A 20,781-nucleotide genomic window follows, 5' to 3' on the forward strand; every position below is an offset into this window, starting at 1 on the left:
CCTCTGAAGAAGAAAGAGAGCACATAAACATTTCATAAAGGATGGTCACTCGGCTTCTCTGCCTTTGCAGATTCAGTCCCCATCATCTACATCCTAGCACCATTTGGATTTGACTATTCTAGGGACCTCAGATAAGAGGAATCACACAGTATTTTTTTTTTTTTTTTTTTGGTGACTGACTTACATCACTGAACTCAGCACAGCGTCCCCAAGGTTCGTCCGTGCTGTGGCGGGTGTCCGCCTCCCCTTCCTGTCTGAGGCTGAAGCACCATTTGCCAGCATGAATTGTATTCCTTCTGTGCTTCTAGTTGTGATTTCCTTTACAGGGGGCACTTTAGTGCTGAAGATCTATTTGTCAGCTAATAAAGGGACGAATGAATTAGTCAGTATTCAGGAAACACAAAATAACCCAGAGAAACGGAAGTTTGAATCCGAAGTTGTTACCTGTAAGAGCCAGTGAACGTGGCTGTACAAAACGCCTGAACCAGTCACATGCAAGTTAGTCACATTTGTATAGATTTATCATAGTTCAATTGATTTTCTTTTCTTTAAATACCCCGGTTCCGACTCTTGTTACAGTGGGCGTTGCCCTGGAGTCAGAGAGAGCTAAATAACTCAGCTGTTTCCTGACCCACATCCAGTGCCTGTGTGCCTGCTAAGTTGCTTCAGTCATATCTGACTCTTGTGACCCCATGGACTGTAGCCTGCCAGGCTCCTCTGTCCGTAGGCTTCTCCAGAAAAGAGTACTGGAGTGGGTTGCCATGCCCTCCTCCAGGGGATCTTCCCTACCCAGGGATCGAACCTGAGTCTCTTATGTCTCCTGCATTGGCAGGCAGGTTCTTTACCACTAGCGCCACCTGGGAAGCCCAAACCACATCCAGGTACCTTTGAGAAATTGTCGGTTGTAATATCCTCAGAGAAGTATTTTAGGTTTGTTATGGTTGTAACTTTAGAATTCTCGAGCGTTTACAATGATAAGCTGTAAGTGTAGGGGAGGAGCTTGCTGGGCAAGATGACATATATTTTTTAATCTTCCTCAGAGAATTGTAGTTAGGAAGAATTTGATAAAAAAAAACACACAACTTATTTCAATGTGGTGTGTGTGTGTGTGGTATAATGCAAGGTATAATGAGCCTGGAAGCCCTCACCTCCTAGTTAAAATGAATGAAAAGCTCATTATAACTGGTTCCGGACACACAGACTTCGATATTGGCTGTGACGAGGTCTCAACATGTTTCCTTCCTCTTGTACTTTACAGATGCACACAAGCAGTGATGAGAGTCAGGCCCCTCCATGCTCTGAAGCACTAGTTGTGTCCTTCTGCTTCCTCGCTCTGCAGTTTGGATCTTTGCCATGGTGACTGCAGGGTGAGGCGATTAAGAGTCACCCGTGTGCCAGGTCCCAGCAGCGTACGGCCCCTGGTGTCTGAGTCCCTCACTCAGAGCACTTGTGCCTGATCATTAACTCTAGACCCGCTTTCATCTTAACCATATCGCCTCCAGCCTCTAATTGTACATCTGGATCCCTGCCCTCTGTGCCTATGGATTAGAGTCTGGATCTTCCTCTCCCAGGAAAATGGCCTTGATTCTCTGCTGTGCCTTCTGTGGAAGCTTTATGTTCTAACTCAAATGTATGGGCTCAGTGCCCATCATTGGCCACTTGACCGACTTAGAACCTTTGTGAGCAGCTGCCAGTTCAATGCAGTAAATTGCCTTTCTTCTCAAGCTCTCTTTCATGTCTGATGTTTGTCTGTTACCCATTGCTGACCATCCAGCTCTACGTGCCATTACGGTTCAGGCGTGTGTGAGTATTCTTTTATCTATTTGTTTTCATCGGGTCTTAGCTGTGTCACGTGGCCTCCTCTCTAGTTGCGGTGCTTGGGCTCAGTAGTTGCAGCAAGGGCTCAGTTGCCCTGCTGCCTGTGGGATCTTACTTCCCCAACCAGAGATGGATCTGAGCGCCCTGCATTGGAAGGTGGATTCTTAACCACTGGACCACCTGGGAAGTCCCCTGAGTATTCTTTTCGCTTCTAAAGGACTTGTGTAGTAAATGCCAAGAAAACCAAGATATGACCATTTTTCGATGGTGGTCTTTCATTCCTCCTCATTGAGAATAAAAGCCTGTTATCAAGACAGTAATACATAACCCTCAGCAGTTTCTCTGGGGCTCAGTATACGTCCTCCAGCATAAACTTCTTTGATCTTTAATTGTTTAAAAGCCTCTCTTGATTAATTGATTTCTCACTGATGTACTGTTTGCACCAAAGAGTATGTGTTTATTTGAGAGGGTGTGCACTGGCATTACATAATTTATTTTTATGAATTCTACCAGAGAATAGGTCTCATTTTTCTGGAAGAATTTATTTGGTGTGTTTTTTCCCCAGTGGATGCTAGAAGATGGATTTTTGTGTGTGTGTGTGTATACCCTTTTCTTGCATTAAAAAAAAAATCAAGTCGCTGGGCCAAAATATCACCAGTGTCTGGAACACCTTAGAAATTGTGTTATGTATTGTGCTATTGTCTTAATTCTTCTTTCTCAGTTATGGAAGTTACTTCTTCCTGATTGGGTCTCCACCCACAGTCAGGAAACAATGGTTTACCACATCCATCATTTCTGTCTGCACATTATCATGTTTCAAAGTTTTCCCCCAATTACTCCTCTGGAAGCTAGAATCACTCACAGTTATAATCCTGTTACGCCTTCTTTATTTCATGATGTGCTTGTTATTTCACATCCATCCTTCAGCGATCTGTAACACAGTGCTATCATCAGCTCTTAAGTCTTTAAAAGCCTCTTATCTACCGTTTTGACTAAGACTGATTCACTGCACTTTGTTGAAAATCGATCATTTTGGATTTAAAAAAAATATCTATCCCGTGTATTTGTTCTGGCTACTTTTGCATAATTTCCTTTTTTTTTCTTTTCCATTTAATCAATCTGCCAAACTGGTTTGCTTTCCCCTTTTTGGCTTCCTTTTTCTTTTCTAAGAATTGTCTCTCTCTTCATTTCTCCTTCCCTCTTTGGGTAACGCCTCTGGAAAGAAAAAGCCAGTTGCAGGAGGCAGTGGAATAAATTCTTTACTCCCATTTCTCTTTTCATAAAATGAGAGGGAGGGTCCCTTTCCTTGGTGACCCTCCCTATAAGCAGTTTCTAGGAAAAGACTCTGAGGCTGGGAGGGATTGGGGGCAGGAGGAAAAGGGGACGACAGAGGATGAGGTGGCTGGATGGCATCACCGACTCAATGGACATGAGTTTGAGTGAACTCCGGGAGATGGTGATGGACAGGGAGGCCTGGCGTGCTATGATTCATGGGGTCCCAAAGAGTCGGACACGACTGAGTGACTTAACTGAACTGAGGTTGAAAGCTTCATGATTTTGACTGTTGGGCATTTAAAAAACTATTTATTTATGTGTTTATTTTTGGCTGCACTGGGTCTTTGTTGCTATGTGTGGGCTTTTCTCTGGTTGCAGTGAGCACAGGCTCCTCTCTAGTTGGGATGTGCGGGCTTCTCATTGCAGTAGCTTCTCTTGTCGGGCGCACAGGCTCTGGGGCACTGGGGCTTCAGGAGTTGTGGCTCCCAGGTTCTAGAGCTCAGGCTCAGTATTTGTGGCGTGTGGGCTTACATGCTTCACGCCATGGATCTTTCCGGACCAGGGACGGATCCCATGTCCCATGCATGGGCAGGTGGGGATTCTTATCCACTGCACCACCAGGGAAGCCAGGCATTTTGCAGGCAGTGTAACAGGCTTCTTATTTATAGCCTCAAGCTCTTCTGTGTACTAGTCTTCCCAGGTGGACTCAAACTGTAACACCAGAGTTCTTTTGGACATACTAACATGGTCTTTTTTTCTCCTAGGTACTGACTTTAGCATAGATAGCTTACCTCTGCCTCGGAAAGCCCATCACGACTGGGCCCTTTTTCATGAAGAGTCTCCAAAAAATAATTATAAGCTCTTTCACCAGCCAGTCATCACCTTGTTCAACTACACCGCCACCTTCAGCCGGCACTCCCACCTGCCACTAACCACCCAGTACTTGGAGGGCACGGAAGTCCTGACGTCACTCCGATACCTGGTCCCCTTGCGGTCCAAAAACCACCTCCGGAAGAGCCTCGCCCCGCTGGTGTATGTACAGTCTGACTGTGACCCGCCCTCAGACAGGGACAGTTATGTTCGAGAGCTGATGACATACATTGAGGTCGATTCCTATGGCGAGTGTCTGCGAAACAAACCTCTCCCTCCACAGTTGAGCAACCCGGCCTCGATGGACGCCGATGGCTTTTACAGGATCCTCGCCCAGTATAAGTTTATCCTTGCTTTTGAGAATGCAGTGTGTGACGATTACATCACTGAGAAGTTCTGGAGACCTCTGAAACTGGGGGTCGTCCCTGTGTATTACGGATCCCCCAACATCGCAGACTGGCTTCCCAGCAATAGAAGTGCTATCCTGGTATCAGAATTTTCTCACCCTAGAGAGCTGGCGAGCTACATCAGAGCGCTGGATCAGGATGACAGACGCTACCAGGCCTACATAGAATGGAAGCTGAAGGGCGAGATCTCGAATCAGCAACTTCTCACCGCGCTCAGGGAACGGAAATGGGGGGTGCAGGACGTTAAGCAGGACAACTACATCGATGCGTTTGAGTGTATGGTGTGCACCAAGGTGTGGGATAACATTAGGCTCCAGGAGAAGGTAAGCAGGTCCAGGTTTGGCAGAGAGGTGCTGGGATGGCCGTCTTGACGTTCTCTACTGCTCCCCATTCTTCTGTTGCAGCTGCCCCATCACTGTTCCTCATTTTTATCAGAGAGGCCAGGCTCTGCGGGAAGGATGGACATTTCATTTCTATTTGAGGACTGCCGTGAAGTTTACTAGTCTGTCCTGAAGGCTTTAAATTCTTCTGTATTGTTTCTTCTGGAGGTTACCACACTACAGGTGCTGGGCAGTGATGCATGGAAGCTGCAGGGGAGGCATGAAGGCCAAAAAATTTTAAAAAATGGCAAGTTCTGAATCTCATCCACATTTTCAGTCTTTCAGCCCAGTGGTCCCCAGCCTTTTTGCACCAGAGACCAGTTTCATGGAAGACAATTTTTCCATGGACCAGGGGACAGCGAGGAGAATGTTTTGGGAAGACACAAGTGCATTATATTTATCGTGCACTTTATTGCAATTATTATTGCATTGTAATATATAATGAAATAATCATACAACTCACCATAATGCAGAACCAGTGGGAGCCATGAGCTTGTTTTCCTGCGACTGGAAAACATCTCAGGGTGACAGGAGACAGTGGCAGCCACTCCCCAGGGCTAGCAGCGCCACTTCAGCTCCACCTCAGATCATCAGGCATTAGATTCTTATAAGGAGCACCCAGCCTAGATCCCTCTCAGGTGCAGTTCGCAGTAGGGTTCGTGCTCCTATGAGATTCTCACGTCAGTTGAGTTGGTCTAGTCAGGTGCTGAATCGCTTCAGTTGTGTCCTGCCCTTTGTGACCCTGTGGGCCATAGGCCAGGCTCCCCTGTCCGTGGGATTCTCCAGGCAAGATTACTGGAGTGCGTTGCTGTGCCTGCCTCCAGGGGATCTTTCCGACCCAGGGATCAAACCCATGTCTCCTGCATTGGCAAGCAGGTTCTTTACCACTAGCGCCACCTCAAGAGCTGACCTAAATTGGGTTTGCAGAACTTCTCTGGTAGTCCAATGTTTAAGACTCTGCCTTCCGTTACAGAGGTGAAAATTCCATCCCTGGTCAGGGAACTGAGACCCCACATGCCACGGGGTGTGGCCAAAAAAAGAGAAAAGAGAGAGGTTTGTGTTGTTACTGTTATGTTTAGTGCTCTACAGCTTCAAATTATTCCAGTATTTATAATTACAATAATCAATAATTAAATATTATCAGTATTAACTATGAAAGTTACCTGTGCTTACAGTGGGACCTGGCACAAAGTGGCTTTTCTCAGTCTTTCTGCCTGACCCTCAGCTTCTGGCAGGTCCTGTATTGCCGGGTCACAGAGGAGGTCTCCCTCCTCTTGCGCCTCCATCGGCAGTAAACTGCTGTGGCTTGTTGCTCAGCGACGGGCTCGCAGTGTGGGCAGGGTGGGTTCTTTGTTTTCTTGGCAGCATCAGGCTTAGGCAGGTTTTTGCATTCCTGGAACTCAGGAGTGAAGCTTTCTCAGTGTTCTTGCCTCTCCTTCAAGCCAGACTCTGCCTTGTATCTGTGGTTGGTTTGGATGGAAGAGAGTTCTGTGTCCCTTCAGGGGTAGGTGACCTCTGGTATCATGGTGGGATCCTAGATCCGGATTCATTTCCAGCCTCCCCCCAGACCATGAGACAGATGAATTTTGCATGGGGGAGTGGTAGATTTTCATCCTTTGGATCTGAAGATAAAAGGTTTGCTCCTGCTTCTTCAGTGTCATAAGACTTTTTCTCTTTGTGAGGGAAGGTTCTGGGGAGATGGAAGGGGCTTCCTGACGTTCCCCTCCCTACCCCAGGCCAAAGAAGGAGGCTGTTTCCAGTGTTCTGCCCTGGACCCAGTCTTATTCCTGGGCATCTGATGGAGGTACATGGAAAAAGCTTTGGGGACTTCCCTGGTGGTTCAGTGGTTAAAAATCTGCCTTGCAATGCCAAGGATGTGGGTTCAATCCCTGGTCTGGGAACTAAGATCTCACATTCTGTGGAGCAACTAAGCCAATGTGCCCCAATTACTGAGCCTGCATGCAACTAAGACCCAATGTTGCCAAATAAATAATTAATATTTTTTTAAAAAAGAAGAGCTTTTGAGTGAGTTTACCTCTTTTTGGTGTAACCCACCTACATAGCATATTGAAAAGCAGAGACATTACTTTGCCAACAAAGGTCCGTCTAGTCAAGTCTATGGTTTTTCCAGTGGTCATGTATAGATGTGAGAGTTGGACTGTGAAGAAAGCTGAGTGCCGAAGAATTGATGCTTTTGAACTGTGGTGTTGGAGAAGACTCTTGAGAGTCCCTTGGACTGCAAAGAGATCCAACCAGTCCATTCTGAAGATCAGCCCTGGGATTTCTTTGGAAGGAATGATGCTAAAGCTGAAACTCCAGTACTTTGGCCACCTCATGCGAAGAGCTGACTCCTTGGAAAAGAGTGATGCTGGGAGGGATTGGGGGCAGGAGGAGAAGGGGGCAACAGAGGATGAGATGGCTGGATGGCATCACTGACTCGATGGATGTGAGTCTGAGTGAACTCTGGGAGTTGGTGATGGACGGGGTGGCGTGGCGTGCTGCGATTCATGGGGTCGCAAAGAGTTGGACACAACTCAGTGACTGAACTGAATTGAACTGAACTGAGCTATTCTAAACTAACATGATAGCCCATACCTATAAGGATTTGTTAAAATTTTAGTTGATTTCTTGTTACCTACTTTGTGGTAGCCACCTCCTTCTCCTGTGTTCTGCAAAAGGTGAAATTGAGCCTGTGTCCATCTTTCCTGAGATGAACACATCATTTTGGGATTCAGTTCACTTGGTTGTTGTTTGATCTCAGTTCCCTGACGAACTCAAGAAGAGTTATGAATTTGTAGGTAATCTGACTTTTTCCTTATTGTTAAAGTAGGAGCCATGTTCTTCTTGGAAGCAAAATATTTATTAATTGTAGTTTAGGAACAGCTTGTTTTTCTGCCCAGGACTTCAGCTGGAAAGGCAATTTGGGATGCTGAAAGTTAGTTACTACTAAACGTGTCATAACTATTTCATCAGACACACTTTCTTCAGGTCACACTGTGAGACATTTCTGGAAGAACACTAGAGCTAAAAGAGTCCATTTCACAAGATTCCTTTCTCTATGATGTCACCTTAAACGGGACTTTATCCTACACCATTGGAAGAACTCTCAAGTGGGCAGGCAGGGAAAGAGGGTATTACTACTGACTTTCTCATGTAGACAGTTACGCAAGGTTAGGGTTGGGAAGGCCACTGAAGATTGTGTGGTCAGTACAGATGAAACTGGTGTTTCAAATATCACGACCAAGTCATCTGCTAATTTATGTTACATTTCCAGGGCTGGTGATTTCACCATTTTTTAGGGTAGCAAATCTTATCTTTTGTTAAATTTCTACGGTTATACTGGTCTTTGTATTGAACCAAGACTTCCCCTTCTATGGTTCTTTCTTAGCTACCCACTTCTAACTCTAATGCGGTGAGATACAGCTTTGCATATGCGACCATCAGTCAGGAAAGATGAGCAATGGCCTTTCCAAAGCTGTTTTGTAGTAATCAATTGGGGTCCTCCTTATTTGATACTGGTCTTGCTCCAAATACATGCTCTCCCCAGTCATGAACTCTGGCTGTAGTAACCCGAAGTTTGAGCCTGCATCTAATCCTTTGAACTTTGAGTTGGTATTTATTTGGCTATGCCGGGTCTTAGTTGCAGCATGCAAGAAGGATCTTCACTGTGGCATGTGGAACCTTTAATTGTGGCATGTGGCATCTAGTCCCTGATCAGGGATCAAACCCAGGAGCATAGAGTCTTAGCCGCTGGTCCATCAGGGACGTCCCTGGATGGGTATTTAGACTCCCCAGATTGTAAGTCTTAGCATTTTCTTGTGGTTTGCCATTTGGATTCCTGTTCTGGTTTTCTGTGCTCAATTTTGTCTTGGTAAAGAATCCTTACGCTTGTTCCAGGCTCTTGGAAGCCAAACTCCATGACCATCTGTGACTAGTTATCGAGAAGAGAGAATTTAGGCAACCCTATCCTTCATGCTCTACCAAACAAGTTAGTTCACTCTTCCATTTGTAATCTCTTTAGATGCTTCCAAACAAGCTTTATGTTCACTCAAAGTCATCTCTTTTACAGGCTAAACATCTCTAGTATATTTCAGATTGGTTTTTCTGCTCTGCTTTCTAAATTTGCTATGGATGAAGAGTAATCATTGCAAACCTGACTATTATCAACTCTAATATCTTCACATTAAAATGTTTTTTAGGACTTCCCGGGTGGTTCAGTTGTTAAGACTGTGCTTCCAATGCAGAGGGTGTGGGTTTTTTCCCTGGTTGAGGAACTGAGATCCCACATGCCATGTGGTGTGGCCAAAAGATAAAAAAAATTTTTTAAGAAAAAGACACACAGGTACATAGGTTAAAGTATCAGTTAGTTCTGCAAAGTTAGTAAAACAAAACAATCTTCTACTTCTTTTTTCTTTTCTCCTTCCCTAGAAGGCAGCCACTTACCACCGGCCATGTGCTATACTCAATCATGTCCGACTCCCTGAAGCCCCATGGACTGAAGCCCACCAGGCGGCTCTGTCCATGGGATTTCCCAGGCAAGAATACTGGAGTGGGCTACCATGCCCTCCTCCAAGGGATTTTCCCAACTCAGGGATCAAACCCCACATCTTCTGCATCTCCTGCATTGGCAGGCAGGTTCTTTACCACTGGCGCCACCTGGGAAGCCACTTACCACCATACTTAACAAATTATTTTGGTTTTTACTCAATGTTTCTGACTAACATGCTCTTATACACAATTTTTTTTAACACCCACTGTTTATATGATCATGTAACTTATGTAGAAATGAACCATGTAGTATAGACCATGATTTATTTTCCTTACCTGTACAGCTTTTAGTTTCCCTCGAGTTAATAACTGTCTTATTTCTTGTTTGTTTATTTTATACTTTTACATAACTAATTCAATCCTTGTTGATTGTTTAAACCTCCTTTGAAGATGTCCAGCTATACCAGGCATTCAAGTCATTTCATCTTGTTGAATAAATCTCTCCTGGAGCCTCGTGACATACATTAGGTACATCTGGTTGCCCTCTACACTGTGTAGAGACCACTCTGAGATCTCCCTTCCCTAGCATTTTGGGAATTGCCTTTCCTGTCTTTTTCTTTTATGTTGACACCTTTGCTTCTTGTATGTTTTTCTCATTTTCTCTTAACTTTCTTTTTATTTGGTTGATTGTACCCTCATCCGAAAAGATGATGCTGTGAAAGTGCTGCACTCAATATGCCAGCAAATTTGGAAAATTCAGCAGTGGCCACAGGACTGAAAAAGGTCAATTTTCATTTCAATTCCAAAGAAAGGCAATGCCAAAGAATGTTCAAACTACCACACAATTGCACTCATCTCACACACAAGCAAAGTAATGCTTAAAATTCTCCAAGCCAGACTTCAATAGTACATGAACCATGAACTTCCAGGTGTTCAAGCTGGATTTAGAAAAGACAGAGGAACCAGAGATCAAATTGCCAACATCCACTGGATCTTCAAAAAAGTAAGAGAATTCCAGAAAAGCATCTATTTCTGCTTTATTGATTACACCAAAGCCTCTGACTGTGTGGATCATAACAAACTGTGGAAAATTCTTCAAGAGATGGGAATACCAGACCACCTGACCTGCCTCCTGAGAAATCTGTATGCAGGTCAAGAAATAATGGTTAGAACTGGACATGGAACAACAGACTGGTTCCAAATAGGGAAAGGAGTACGTCGAGGCTATATATTGTCACCCTGCTTATTTAACTGATATGCAGAGTATATCACGCAAAATGCCAGGCTGGATGAAGCACAAGCTGGAATCAAGATCGCTGGGAGAAATATCAGTAACCACAGATATGTAGATGACACCACCCTTATGGCAGAAAGTGAAGAAGAACTAAAGAGCCTCTTGATGAAAGTGAAAGAGGAGAGTGAAAAAGCTGGCTTAAAAGTCAACATTCAGAAAACGAAGATCATGGCGTCCAGTCCCATCACTTCATGGCAAATAGATGGGGAACAATGGAAACAGTGAGAGACTTTATTTTTGGGGGCTCCAAAATCACTGCAGATGGTGACTGCAGCCATAAAATTAAAAGACTCTTGCTCCTTGGAAGAAAAGCTATGATCAACCTAGACAGCATATTAAAAAGCAGAGACATTACTTTGTTAACAAAAGTCCATCTAGTCAAAGCTATGGTTTTTCCAGTAGTCATGCATGGATGTGAGAGTTGGACTATAAAGAAAGCTGAGTGCTGAAGAATTGATGCTTTTGAACTGTGGTGTTGGAGAAGACTCTTGAAAGTCCCTTGGACTGCAAGGAGATCGAACCAGTCAATTGTAAAGGAAATCAGTTCTGAATATTCATTGGAAGCACTGATGCTGAAGCTGAAGCGCCAATTCTTTGGCCACCTGGTGTGTAGAACTGACTCATTGGAAGAGACTGTGACGCTGGGGAAGATTGAAGGCAGGAGGAGAAGGGGATGGACAGAGGATGAGATGGTTGGATGGCATCACCAGTTTGATGGACATGAGTTTGAGCAAGCTCTGGGAGTTGGTGATGGACGGGGACACCTGGTGTGCTGCAGTCCATGGGGCCACAAAGAGTCAGACACAACTGAGCAACTGATCTGAACTGACCCTCATATAGCTTCTTGACAAAGGGTGTATGGGGGGTGTCTGAAATGTCTTTATTTGATTCTAACATTTAAGGTATAGTTTAGCTGAATGTAAACTACTAAAATGGACATTAGTTTTGTTTATTTTTTTGTTCAGAATTTTGAAGGCATTTTGTTATTGGCTTTCTTTAAATTTTTTTTAACTTTTGAAAGGATTATGGGTTGATAGAAGGGTTGCAAAGATAGTGCAGAGTGCCAGAATTCTGTTCTAATGTTAATATTTTACCTAACCATGCACATTGGTCAGCACTGAGAAACCAATGTTGACTGTTAATACTGCAATGAGCTGCAGTACAGACTTGAGTCCTATTTCTCCAGCTTCTCCACTCACATCCCGTGTCTGTCCAGGATCGGATCCAGGATGCCAGATTGTAGTTGCTCCTCATGTCGCCTCAGATGCCTTCAGTTGTGCCATCTTTCTTGTTTTTTAATAACTGACATTTTTGAAGAAAATCAGTCAGTATTCTGCAGAATGTTCCTCTGTAGAGTTTCTCTGATGTTTTCTCATGTTGACACTTGGGTTTTGGATTTGGCGGAATAAGAGCACAGAGGTGAAAAGGACCTTCTCATTGTATCATATCAGAGGATGAGTGATATCAGCATGATGTGTTACTGGTGATGCTCTCTTTGATCACCTGCCTAAGGTGGTGTCTGCTAGGTTTTTCCTCTGTGAAGTCACTAATTTTCTTTTTCCACTGATCTAGTCAGTAAATCCAGCCCACAGTCAAGAAGAAGGGAATTAAGCTTCGCCTCCTTGTGGGAGGAATATAAACTACTTTGAGGATATATATATATATATATATATTTTTTTAATTAATTAATTATTTGGCTGCACTGGGTCCTAGTTGCTGCATGTGGGGTCTTTGATCTTCATTGCAGCGTGCAGGATCTTTAGTTATGCCAAATGGGATCTAGTTCCCTGACCAGGGATTGAACCCAAGTCTCTTGCATTGGGAGAATGGAGTCTTAGCCGCCGGACCACCAGGGAAGTCCCTGGACATATGTTGAAACCACCACAATAATTAGTAAATAGATGGGTGGAGATATATTCAGGCTATGCAACTTTTATTTTTCTCCTTAAAGTTGTACTTCCTAGTGTTAATACTCATCAATGAATTTCACCACTGCTTTTTAACTTCTAGTCTTACTGTCCAGAAATCCAAAACCATCCTAACTTCTGACCTTCCGAATTGATCTTGTCCTCTTAGGGAGTTTGTAAAGTCTCTTCCTTTTCTTCTGTGTTCTAAAATTCCATAAGGATGTACTTTGGCATGAATGGATTGAAGGATTGAATAAGACAGTCTGTGAAGCCCACCGAGCAGAGTATCTAATGCATGTGTGTTCTGTGCGCTCAGTCACTGTCGTGTCTGACTCTTTGAGACTCCATAGACTGTAGCCCCCCCAGGCCTCTCTGTCCATGGGATTTCTCAGCAAGAGTACTGGAGTGGGTTACCGTTTCCTCTTCCAGGGAATCTTCCCGACCCACAGATTGAACCCATGCCTCCTGCATCTCCTGCATTGGTAGGCTAATTCTTTACCACTGAGCCACCTGGGAAGCCCATCTGGTGCACAGGATATTCTCAATAAATTTTAGATACTTTCTTTCTCCTTTTAACTCTTCAGCAGTGTGACTATGGAGACTCCATGGAGTGAAGGTACTTGTTTTAGGTACTTACGGAGCATGAGACTTGTGCCAACTTACATTTTTCATTCTTCCCTCTTTCTCTCAATGCAGGGCTTACCACCCAAAAGATGGCAGGCAGACGTTACCCACCTGAGCTGTCCAGAGCCTACAGTGTTTGCTTTCTCTCCCCTGGCCCCACGTCGGCGCTCTTTGCGAGAGATGTGGATACCAAGCTTCCAGCAATCCAAGAAAGAAGCCCGGGCACTCAGGTGGCTGGTTGATAGGAATCAAAACTTTTCAACTCAAGAGTTTTGGGCCCTAGTATTCAAGGACTAATATCCAAAAAGCATTAGAGTTTTACTTTCTAGGTTGCCTTGCTGTTTGAATATAATAGCTGCTCTGTTGACGATCCATTAGGATGAGAATAAATGGCTGCAGTACTCAAGTGAGCTCTGTCCAATGATAGATATGAATTACCCTTAGAGGTCGCTTCTCTATTTTTTATACTAAAAAAAAAAGCAAGTATCGGGTTGGCCAAAAAGTTTGTTTAGGTTTTTCCATACCATCTTCTGGAAAAACCTGAATGAGCTTAACATTTCTTACCAAATACTAGTCACCTTCAGAGTGCACATCTAGACCCGTGTCCTTGCCATCCTGTGTGGAAATTCACCCGCTGCAGAGTGAATGTTTTCCTTGCTGCGAGGAACGAGGTCCTGCAAAGAAGGCAGAGGTGTATAGCTGCGGGTTCTTCCACTCCCCTCGCTGTCTGCATCAATGGGTATTTGGCAAGCCCAGTGTCCTGACGCTGAGCCTGAACAGGAAATGCATTAGAACTTGGCAGTGAGAGTTGCCATCTGTTGATTGCCAGGGGTGTGAGTGTGTCATGAAGGCTACGTGACATTGATCCGCTGTTGCGTCAAGTCTACAGTACGTAGTGCGTCTCTGTCTCCCGCATGCTCTCAGCCACCCCTCCCACCTTTCTTACCATCACTTTGCCCTGTATCCTCCCCTGTTCCTCTCGTGAAGTCATGCCTCCTCCTTTGATGTTTTGAGCGATGAGTTGTTCCCCGAGGTCCCATGTTCCACTGAGCAGAATAGTACCTCGAATCCTATGAGCTGGGCTGCATGGTCTGTGTGTTTGGATGGTGGTGAAAGCGCGTGCCTGCTAGAACTCCCGTCGTGTGGAAGCTGACTTGTCTTAGGGTGATGTACACCCTGTGGTGGGCAGCCCTTCATTTTGGGAGCATCCCCCTTCATTTCTGACCCTGTCACAGAGGAGTTTCAACTGTCTTGTCTGGAGCTTCCGCTGAAGCTTCATGAAAGAGAGGGAGAAAACACGAGCTCCCATTCTCTTTTCTTGGGAGCCTGGGAAGTCTTCTAGATGACTTTTGAGCCTGTTGCCACTTGCCGTGTGCTGGCTTTGTAGTGGAAAGACATAAGCTGCACAGGACAGAAAGGGTCCTGGTACTCATGTGCCTGACGTGGTATAAGGAGAAAGCTGAGGAAGGCACCCTTGGCACCAGCTGCCCATTTATCACAGGCGGGTGTCTTTTGGTGCCTGCCAAGGGCATCTCCTGTTCGCAGGTCTGTCTCTGGCTATGCCAGAGAAATAAAGATGAAACCAGAACATTCTTTCAGAGGCAAGAGGCGTTACAAGGCTTCTCACCTAGGACTGGGTTCTTTCCAACCCAGCTCTGCCATTAACTAAATATGATTTTGAACAAAGCTCTTGACCGCCCTGGGCCTTCATTTTTGTGCCTAAGAACACATACATAATTCTAACGTCATAGATCTTTAGTTCCTTCTGATTACAGAAATGAAAATGCTTGAGAAACTCAGAGGGAATATGGAATGATGAGCTGTGACTCTAGAGGAAGAAAAACCTGGTTATAGTCCCCCCTCTTCGATGTGCCATCTTTATTACCTTGGCCAAGTTACTTGGTCTTTTAAAGCTTGGGTTTGCTCACGTGTCGTGTTTGCTGTCTGTGCAGTCATGATAATTAAATAAGTTTGTGTTCATGAACTTCCCTGGTGGTCCAGTGGTTCAGCTCCGCACTTCCAATGCAAAGGGTGCAGGCTCAATCCCTGGTCCTATGTGCCACGCAGCCCAAAAGTAAAAATAAATAAATAGATACTTTAAAACAGACAAATAAATAAATCAGTAAATAAGCTTGGGAGGTTATACAGCCAGCCCCGATAGGCCGTTAGGAATACTTGGAACTTTACTATTACAAAATCCTTAATTAAAAAAAAAAACTGATTGAGTAGGTAAAGATTTTAGAGACCATCAATGTAGGTAGCGAGTGACATTAATGGTTTTAAAGCAAGGGCATTATCCCAGGAGCCTCACATAAATCGCTTCTCATATATACAGAGTAAACTACGATAGAGCAAGTTGACTTAATGGTGTTCTTGATGAAGTAATAAAAATGACTCATTTTATAAAACCTTGACCTTTGAGTATATGTCTATTTAATATTCTGTGTGACAAAATGGGGCATATGTATAAAACACGTTTGCTGTACACCAACGCACACAACAGGAATCTCAAAGAGAAGCACTTGTGTGATTGTTCGAGTTGTGAACTGAACTTTTCCGTGGAAAACCGTTTTTGCTTAAAAGAACGTCTGGCAAGCTGTGGTTGTTCAGTGATGGATTTTGTCAGTCATCTTCATGGGAATGTAGTGAGCCTGTCACTTTAAGAGGCTTGATCGACTTTGTTGCCAATGATAAAACTTCAGCTTTCAAATGAAATAACTTCATTTGTAAAATTTCTTTTTAGATTCCTCATATAAGAGATAGCATATGATGTTTCTCTTTCTCTATCTGATTTGCTTCGCTCAGTTTGACAATCTCTAGATCCATCCTCAGTGCTGCAGATGGCATGATTTCTTTCTTTTTAATGGCTGAGAAATATCCCCTTGCATAGATATACCACATTCAAATTTTGGAAAATGAATTTCCACCGTTTTGAACTTGACAGCTTCCTGATATTGGAGACTTTGCTTAGGAGGCTAACAGATGTTACTTCTGACATTGAATGGCAACAGAGATGATGGTGTGTAAAGGTGTTTTTAGTTTATTTCTTTGTTTTTATGACTCAAAGGAAGAAAGCAATATATTATATACTAGAGAGATAGGCATTTGTTTTAAATAATTTTTTTTGGTCGAAGAGTTCCATCAGTGAAAATGGAGTTTACAATGGATATTTTAAAAAAATAACTGTCACTTAAAAATTGAGGTGAGATAAAAGGTAATCAGAGCTTTCCATGTGGGAAATAAAGCCTTTGGGTTTTTTGTTTTGTTTTGTTTTGTTTTTTTTCAATTGGGAAATCAGAAAAAAAATGTTTAAAAAAACAAGAAAAATATTTTTTAAATATATTGAGGAAATTATCATTATTTGGGTCACTCAGAATGTCAGGCTGCCTGGAATTTATTATTTTACTCAATATTTTTTTTATTGTGCACCTAATATGTGCCAGAAATTATTCTGGGCCAAGGGTCTACAGCAGTGAGTGAAACTGATAAAACCCTTGCTACTATTAGAGCTTACTTGCTAATTCTAGAAGTGGATGAAAATAGAAATGCCTTAAGAAAATACAAGTCACTTCCAGGAAGTTTTTGTTTCTTTATTCTGTTAGAGCCCCATGAGATGGAGTTTACTTCCTGGATTTCTGCTATTCTGTTTGAGACATGAGATGTGATATAAACAGATTATATGGATAGGAGTGTATTAAATGTGCTATATTGACAAGATGATTCAAAGTACTGAAGGTTCGACTTTGGAGTGAGTGGGAAGTCTGGAAGCAAATTCTTTCTCTGTTCTTTTCATTTTTTTACTCCATTGTTTTATTCCTGTTTCCTAGAAGAAGAGGCATTTGTCCTGTAGACATTGTGTGATTTCCAGCAAGAGTAAGAACTGACTTGGGAATGGCAGTTAACAGGAGTGAGCTCACTGGGCAAGTGGTCCTGCCGGGAGGCTAAACTCCATCTGTTCACCTTCAGGACAAGGGCTGGGGCAAGTCAATATCTACTTAGTTGCAGCGCCTGACAGAGTTTTACCTTCCAAGCGGCCTTCAGTCATTGTGTATGTAACTCACGCACCATTCATAAGAAGACTCATTTCACCACTGAAATGATAATATCTGCTAGTCTGAAAGAATGCAGGTCACTTAGATGAACATCTTTGAGTAGTATATATAATCACAGATTCTACTTCCCGTTTTCATGGTCTAACCTCTCAGCTTCAATATGTCTTTAGCCTGGAGGTGATGAAGTGGAAAGAAGAAAATGAAACACGTCTTCTCTGACAACCCCTCCCTGGTTTGTTTGTTGGTTTTTGCAATAACTCTAGGGATGCCATTGGAAATATATTTTGATAATCTTTTTTCTTTAATTGAACTATAGTTGGTTTACAATTTATGTTAATTTCTGCTATATAACCAAGTGATTCAGTTATATATATATATATTCTTTTTCATATTCTTTTCCATTATGGTTTATTACAGGATGTTGAATGTAGTTCTCTGTGCTCTACAGTAGGACCTTGTGGTTTATCCATTCTATATATAATAGCTTGCATCTGCTTATCCCAAACTCTGAATCCATGTCTCCTCCATCCCCTCCTTCATGGCAACAAAGTCTGTTCTCTATGTCTGTGAGTCTGTTTCTGTCTTCTGAATAAGTTCATCTGTGTTGTATTTAAATTCCATGTGTAAGTCATATCATATGGTATTTGTCTTTCTCTGATTTACTTTGCTTAATAATCTCTAGGTCCACCCATGGTCCTGCAAATGGCAGTATTTCATTCTTTTTCATGGCTGAGTAATATTCCATGTGTGTATATATGTGTGTGTGTATATATATATGTATGCATATGTATATAAAATATCTTACATCTTCTTTATGTCTTCAGCTGTTAGTGGACATTTACGTTGTTCCCATGTCTTGGCTATTGTCAGTAGCGCTGCTGTGGATATAAGAGTACATGTATCTTTTCAAATTATGGTTTTTATCTGAATATATGTCCAGAAGTGGGATTGTGAGATCATATGGTACCTCTATGTGTTGTTTGAGGAACCCCCATACTGGTTTCTATAGTAGTGGCTACATCAGCAATGTTAGGAGGGTTCCCTTGAGAAAAAAACATTTTTGAGATAAGGAAGGTGGAAGCTAATTTTAAAAGACATGTGCTTTTACTTCACCTAAGCTAGTGAGGCAGAACATAGTAATTATATACATAGCTTATTAATACTGTGTCCCTAAGAAATGACAGATCCAACTTCAAACCCAAGATTGTTTGTTCACATTCTTTTTGCCATACTCTGTCTTCTCCCATGGCAGGACAAAGAGGTTCTTTGTCCTTTACAGTCCTTCACTGCAATTCATTTCAGTGGCTTTGAGAAAAAGAAAATGTCCCTTTCCCCACTGATATGGAAAAATCTAGTTCTACCCTTATAGCCTTTAAAATAGGTATGGAACTCTTTACTAGTGGAGGGGAGCTTGCGTCATTCTTGTAAGTCAATCTGTTTCCTCTTCAGAAATGTTCTTGTGATATTGGGATTATAATTGATTTGCTTTGTATGTACTGGGAAGTGAAACACTTGGGAAATCTCATTGTTGTTGTGGTGTTGTTCAGTCACTAAGTCGTGTCCGACTCTTTGCCACGCCATGGATGTAGCCCACAAGGCTTATCTGACCATGGGGTTTCCCAGGCAAGAATACTAGAGTGGGTTGCCATTTCTTTCTCTAGGGGATCTTCCTGGCTCAGGGATCAAACCCACGTCTCCTGCATTGGCAGGTGGATTCTTTACCACTGAGCCACCTGGGAAGTCAGCAGGAAAGCTCATATGTTGGCCTCAAAACTTACTCCCATTTTTGGGAAGGCCTCGGTTTGCTGGTATTGTGCCTGATTTGTTAGAAGAGGCTCATGCAACTCTGTCAACATGAGTCCTTTCTCTTTCCTGTTGTGAGAACTGACAGAGCAAAGCTCACCAAAATAATGACATGTTTATGCTAACATCAAAAACTCAAAACAAAATAGTTTGGATCTTGTAAGTGACACCATAGTAAACCATGATCATGGGAATGGAAAACCAGCTTTGAGGGTGAAAGAAAAGAGCTTATGATGTCCTTTCCTGTGTCCTGCTTATTATGCCCAACTCCACTCTGCCCATACAAGTCGCCCATCTAAGAAACAAAGGTTCCATTCATCAAGGCTGTGCTCCTTCTAATTTGAGGCTTATCCAAAATTTCCTTTAGTTTTGCAATTTTAGGGGATAATGTGGCTTCCCCCAAATTCTGCCCCCATCTTTTGGAAAAGCAATACCTCCAACTAAATTTTATAAGATGCTCTCACATTTTCAAAAAGTGAAGGGGAATGCAGATGACCAGGAACAGAGGGTATGGGCGATGAAGGAGAGAGGTGGTGCATGCAGTTTCAGAGGAGATGGCAAAAGAGCATCAAGCTGGTGAGACCAAATTGTACGCTGAGGCTGCCGCACATGGTCCTAGTTCCAGAGAAAAAGCCTTTCTACAGGTTTCTTTACAGAGGCCAGCATCTCCGTTTCGATTTCAGGAAATCCCCAAACAGGAAATGAGATGTTGCAGGCTTTAGGCTTTGGGGACAGACTCACGAGAGAGATAAATTTCAGCAGCCTAAAAACTGCTCTTCTTGGCTTCTGAGGACATGTAGCTGAGCCAAGGTGAACCCCGCTTCCTCCTCCTGTCCATGTCCGTGGCTCAAGCGCCTGGCATCTATCTCAGCACCCATCACCCCAGAACCAGTGTTCCCTACACAGCCCATGTTCCTCCCCTTGACACGGGAATCTGCTCACCTTGCACAAGCCTGGAACAAACTGGTCATTCATGGGCATCTTTAGGAGAAAACAACCCCTAATCTCGTGTGGACTGGGAAGAGTCTGTCTTGGCAGGCGCGGGAGAGGGGCTGCTGTAGAACTCAGGGCTGAAGCAGTCTGACCTCAGTGCTGGCAGCCTCTGCGATGACCTTGGAAAAGATCTCATGTCAACTTGATCAGAACCTCCAGACAAAATGCGTGAGTTCAGCCAAACATTTGGATGTTTCCGACGTTTGACTGTTTGCCATCGCGTGGAGACAGTCTTCATGGCACTAGACTTTGATTTGAACCTCAAAGAAAGCAGTTGAGAAGGGGTCCTTCTCCACTCCCAATCTCTCCTTTTCCAGCACCCCTGTAAACAAACTATGGGAGTGTAGTTGGGCCATGCAGATATAGCAAGCTCTCATACGATTCACATATTACTAGAGTACAGTGGAGGTGGGTTTAGGATAATTTGGAGATGACTGGAAAGTGGCACTAAGTCTGGGACCTTGACCGTGTCACCAGGACTTGCAGAACCTTCACGATGCTGATCAGGGCTCGCTGCTTCCCAGTGAAACAGAGAGCGTGGTCTCAGGCAGTGCCCAGCTCCCCTCACGTCTTGGGTTTAATGTGTCACAGATTTCTGCAGGGCATTGCCCAGTGGGATAACGGATTAATCTGAGATCGTCATTAATTGTTTGAAGCCTGTTATATGGGATGGGAGGGTGGTTTCAGTGTAGATGTAATTTGAGAATAGCCAGGGATGAGAGACAGCATTGCTTGTTTTCTCATCTCCTGTGGACTTCAGATCTTCCAAGTGAGCCTGGCAATTATCTAAGGAAGAAAAGAGTGACATGTGGTTTTTCCCAGTGGGGGCTTTCATTGTCCACTGGGGTCCCTGTGTTTACTGCAGCTCAA

General features: G+C 43.5%; 1 protein-coding gene across 2 annotated transcripts in view; it reads left to right on the forward strand.

Moving 5' to 3' along the window:
* The window catches only part of FUT10 (fucosyltransferase 10), a 77,296-nt gene extending 61,840 nt beyond the window's left edge, over positions 1-15,456 (forward strand). For both annotated transcript variants that reach the window (XM_055567124.1, XM_055567125.1), the window contains exons 4-5: positions 3,858-4,693; positions 13,136-15,456. In XM_055567124.1, coding sequence (XP_055423099.1) covers positions 3,858-4,693; positions 13,136-13,360 — 1,061 coding nt within the window. In that variant the 3' untranslated portion in view covers positions 13,361-15,456. The remainder of the gene's footprint in view (positions 1-3,857; positions 4,694-13,135) is intronic.
* Positions 15,457-20,781: the final 5,325 nt, after the last annotated feature.

This window comes from Bubalus kerabau, chromosome 2 (genome assembly GCF_029407905.1).
Source record: "Bubalus kerabau isolate K-KA32 ecotype Philippines breed swamp buffalo chromosome 2, PCC_UOA_SB_1v2, whole genome shotgun sequence".
Taxonomy (NCBI): Eukaryota; Metazoa; Chordata; class Mammalia; order Artiodactyla; family Bovidae; genus Bubalus; species Bubalus kerabau.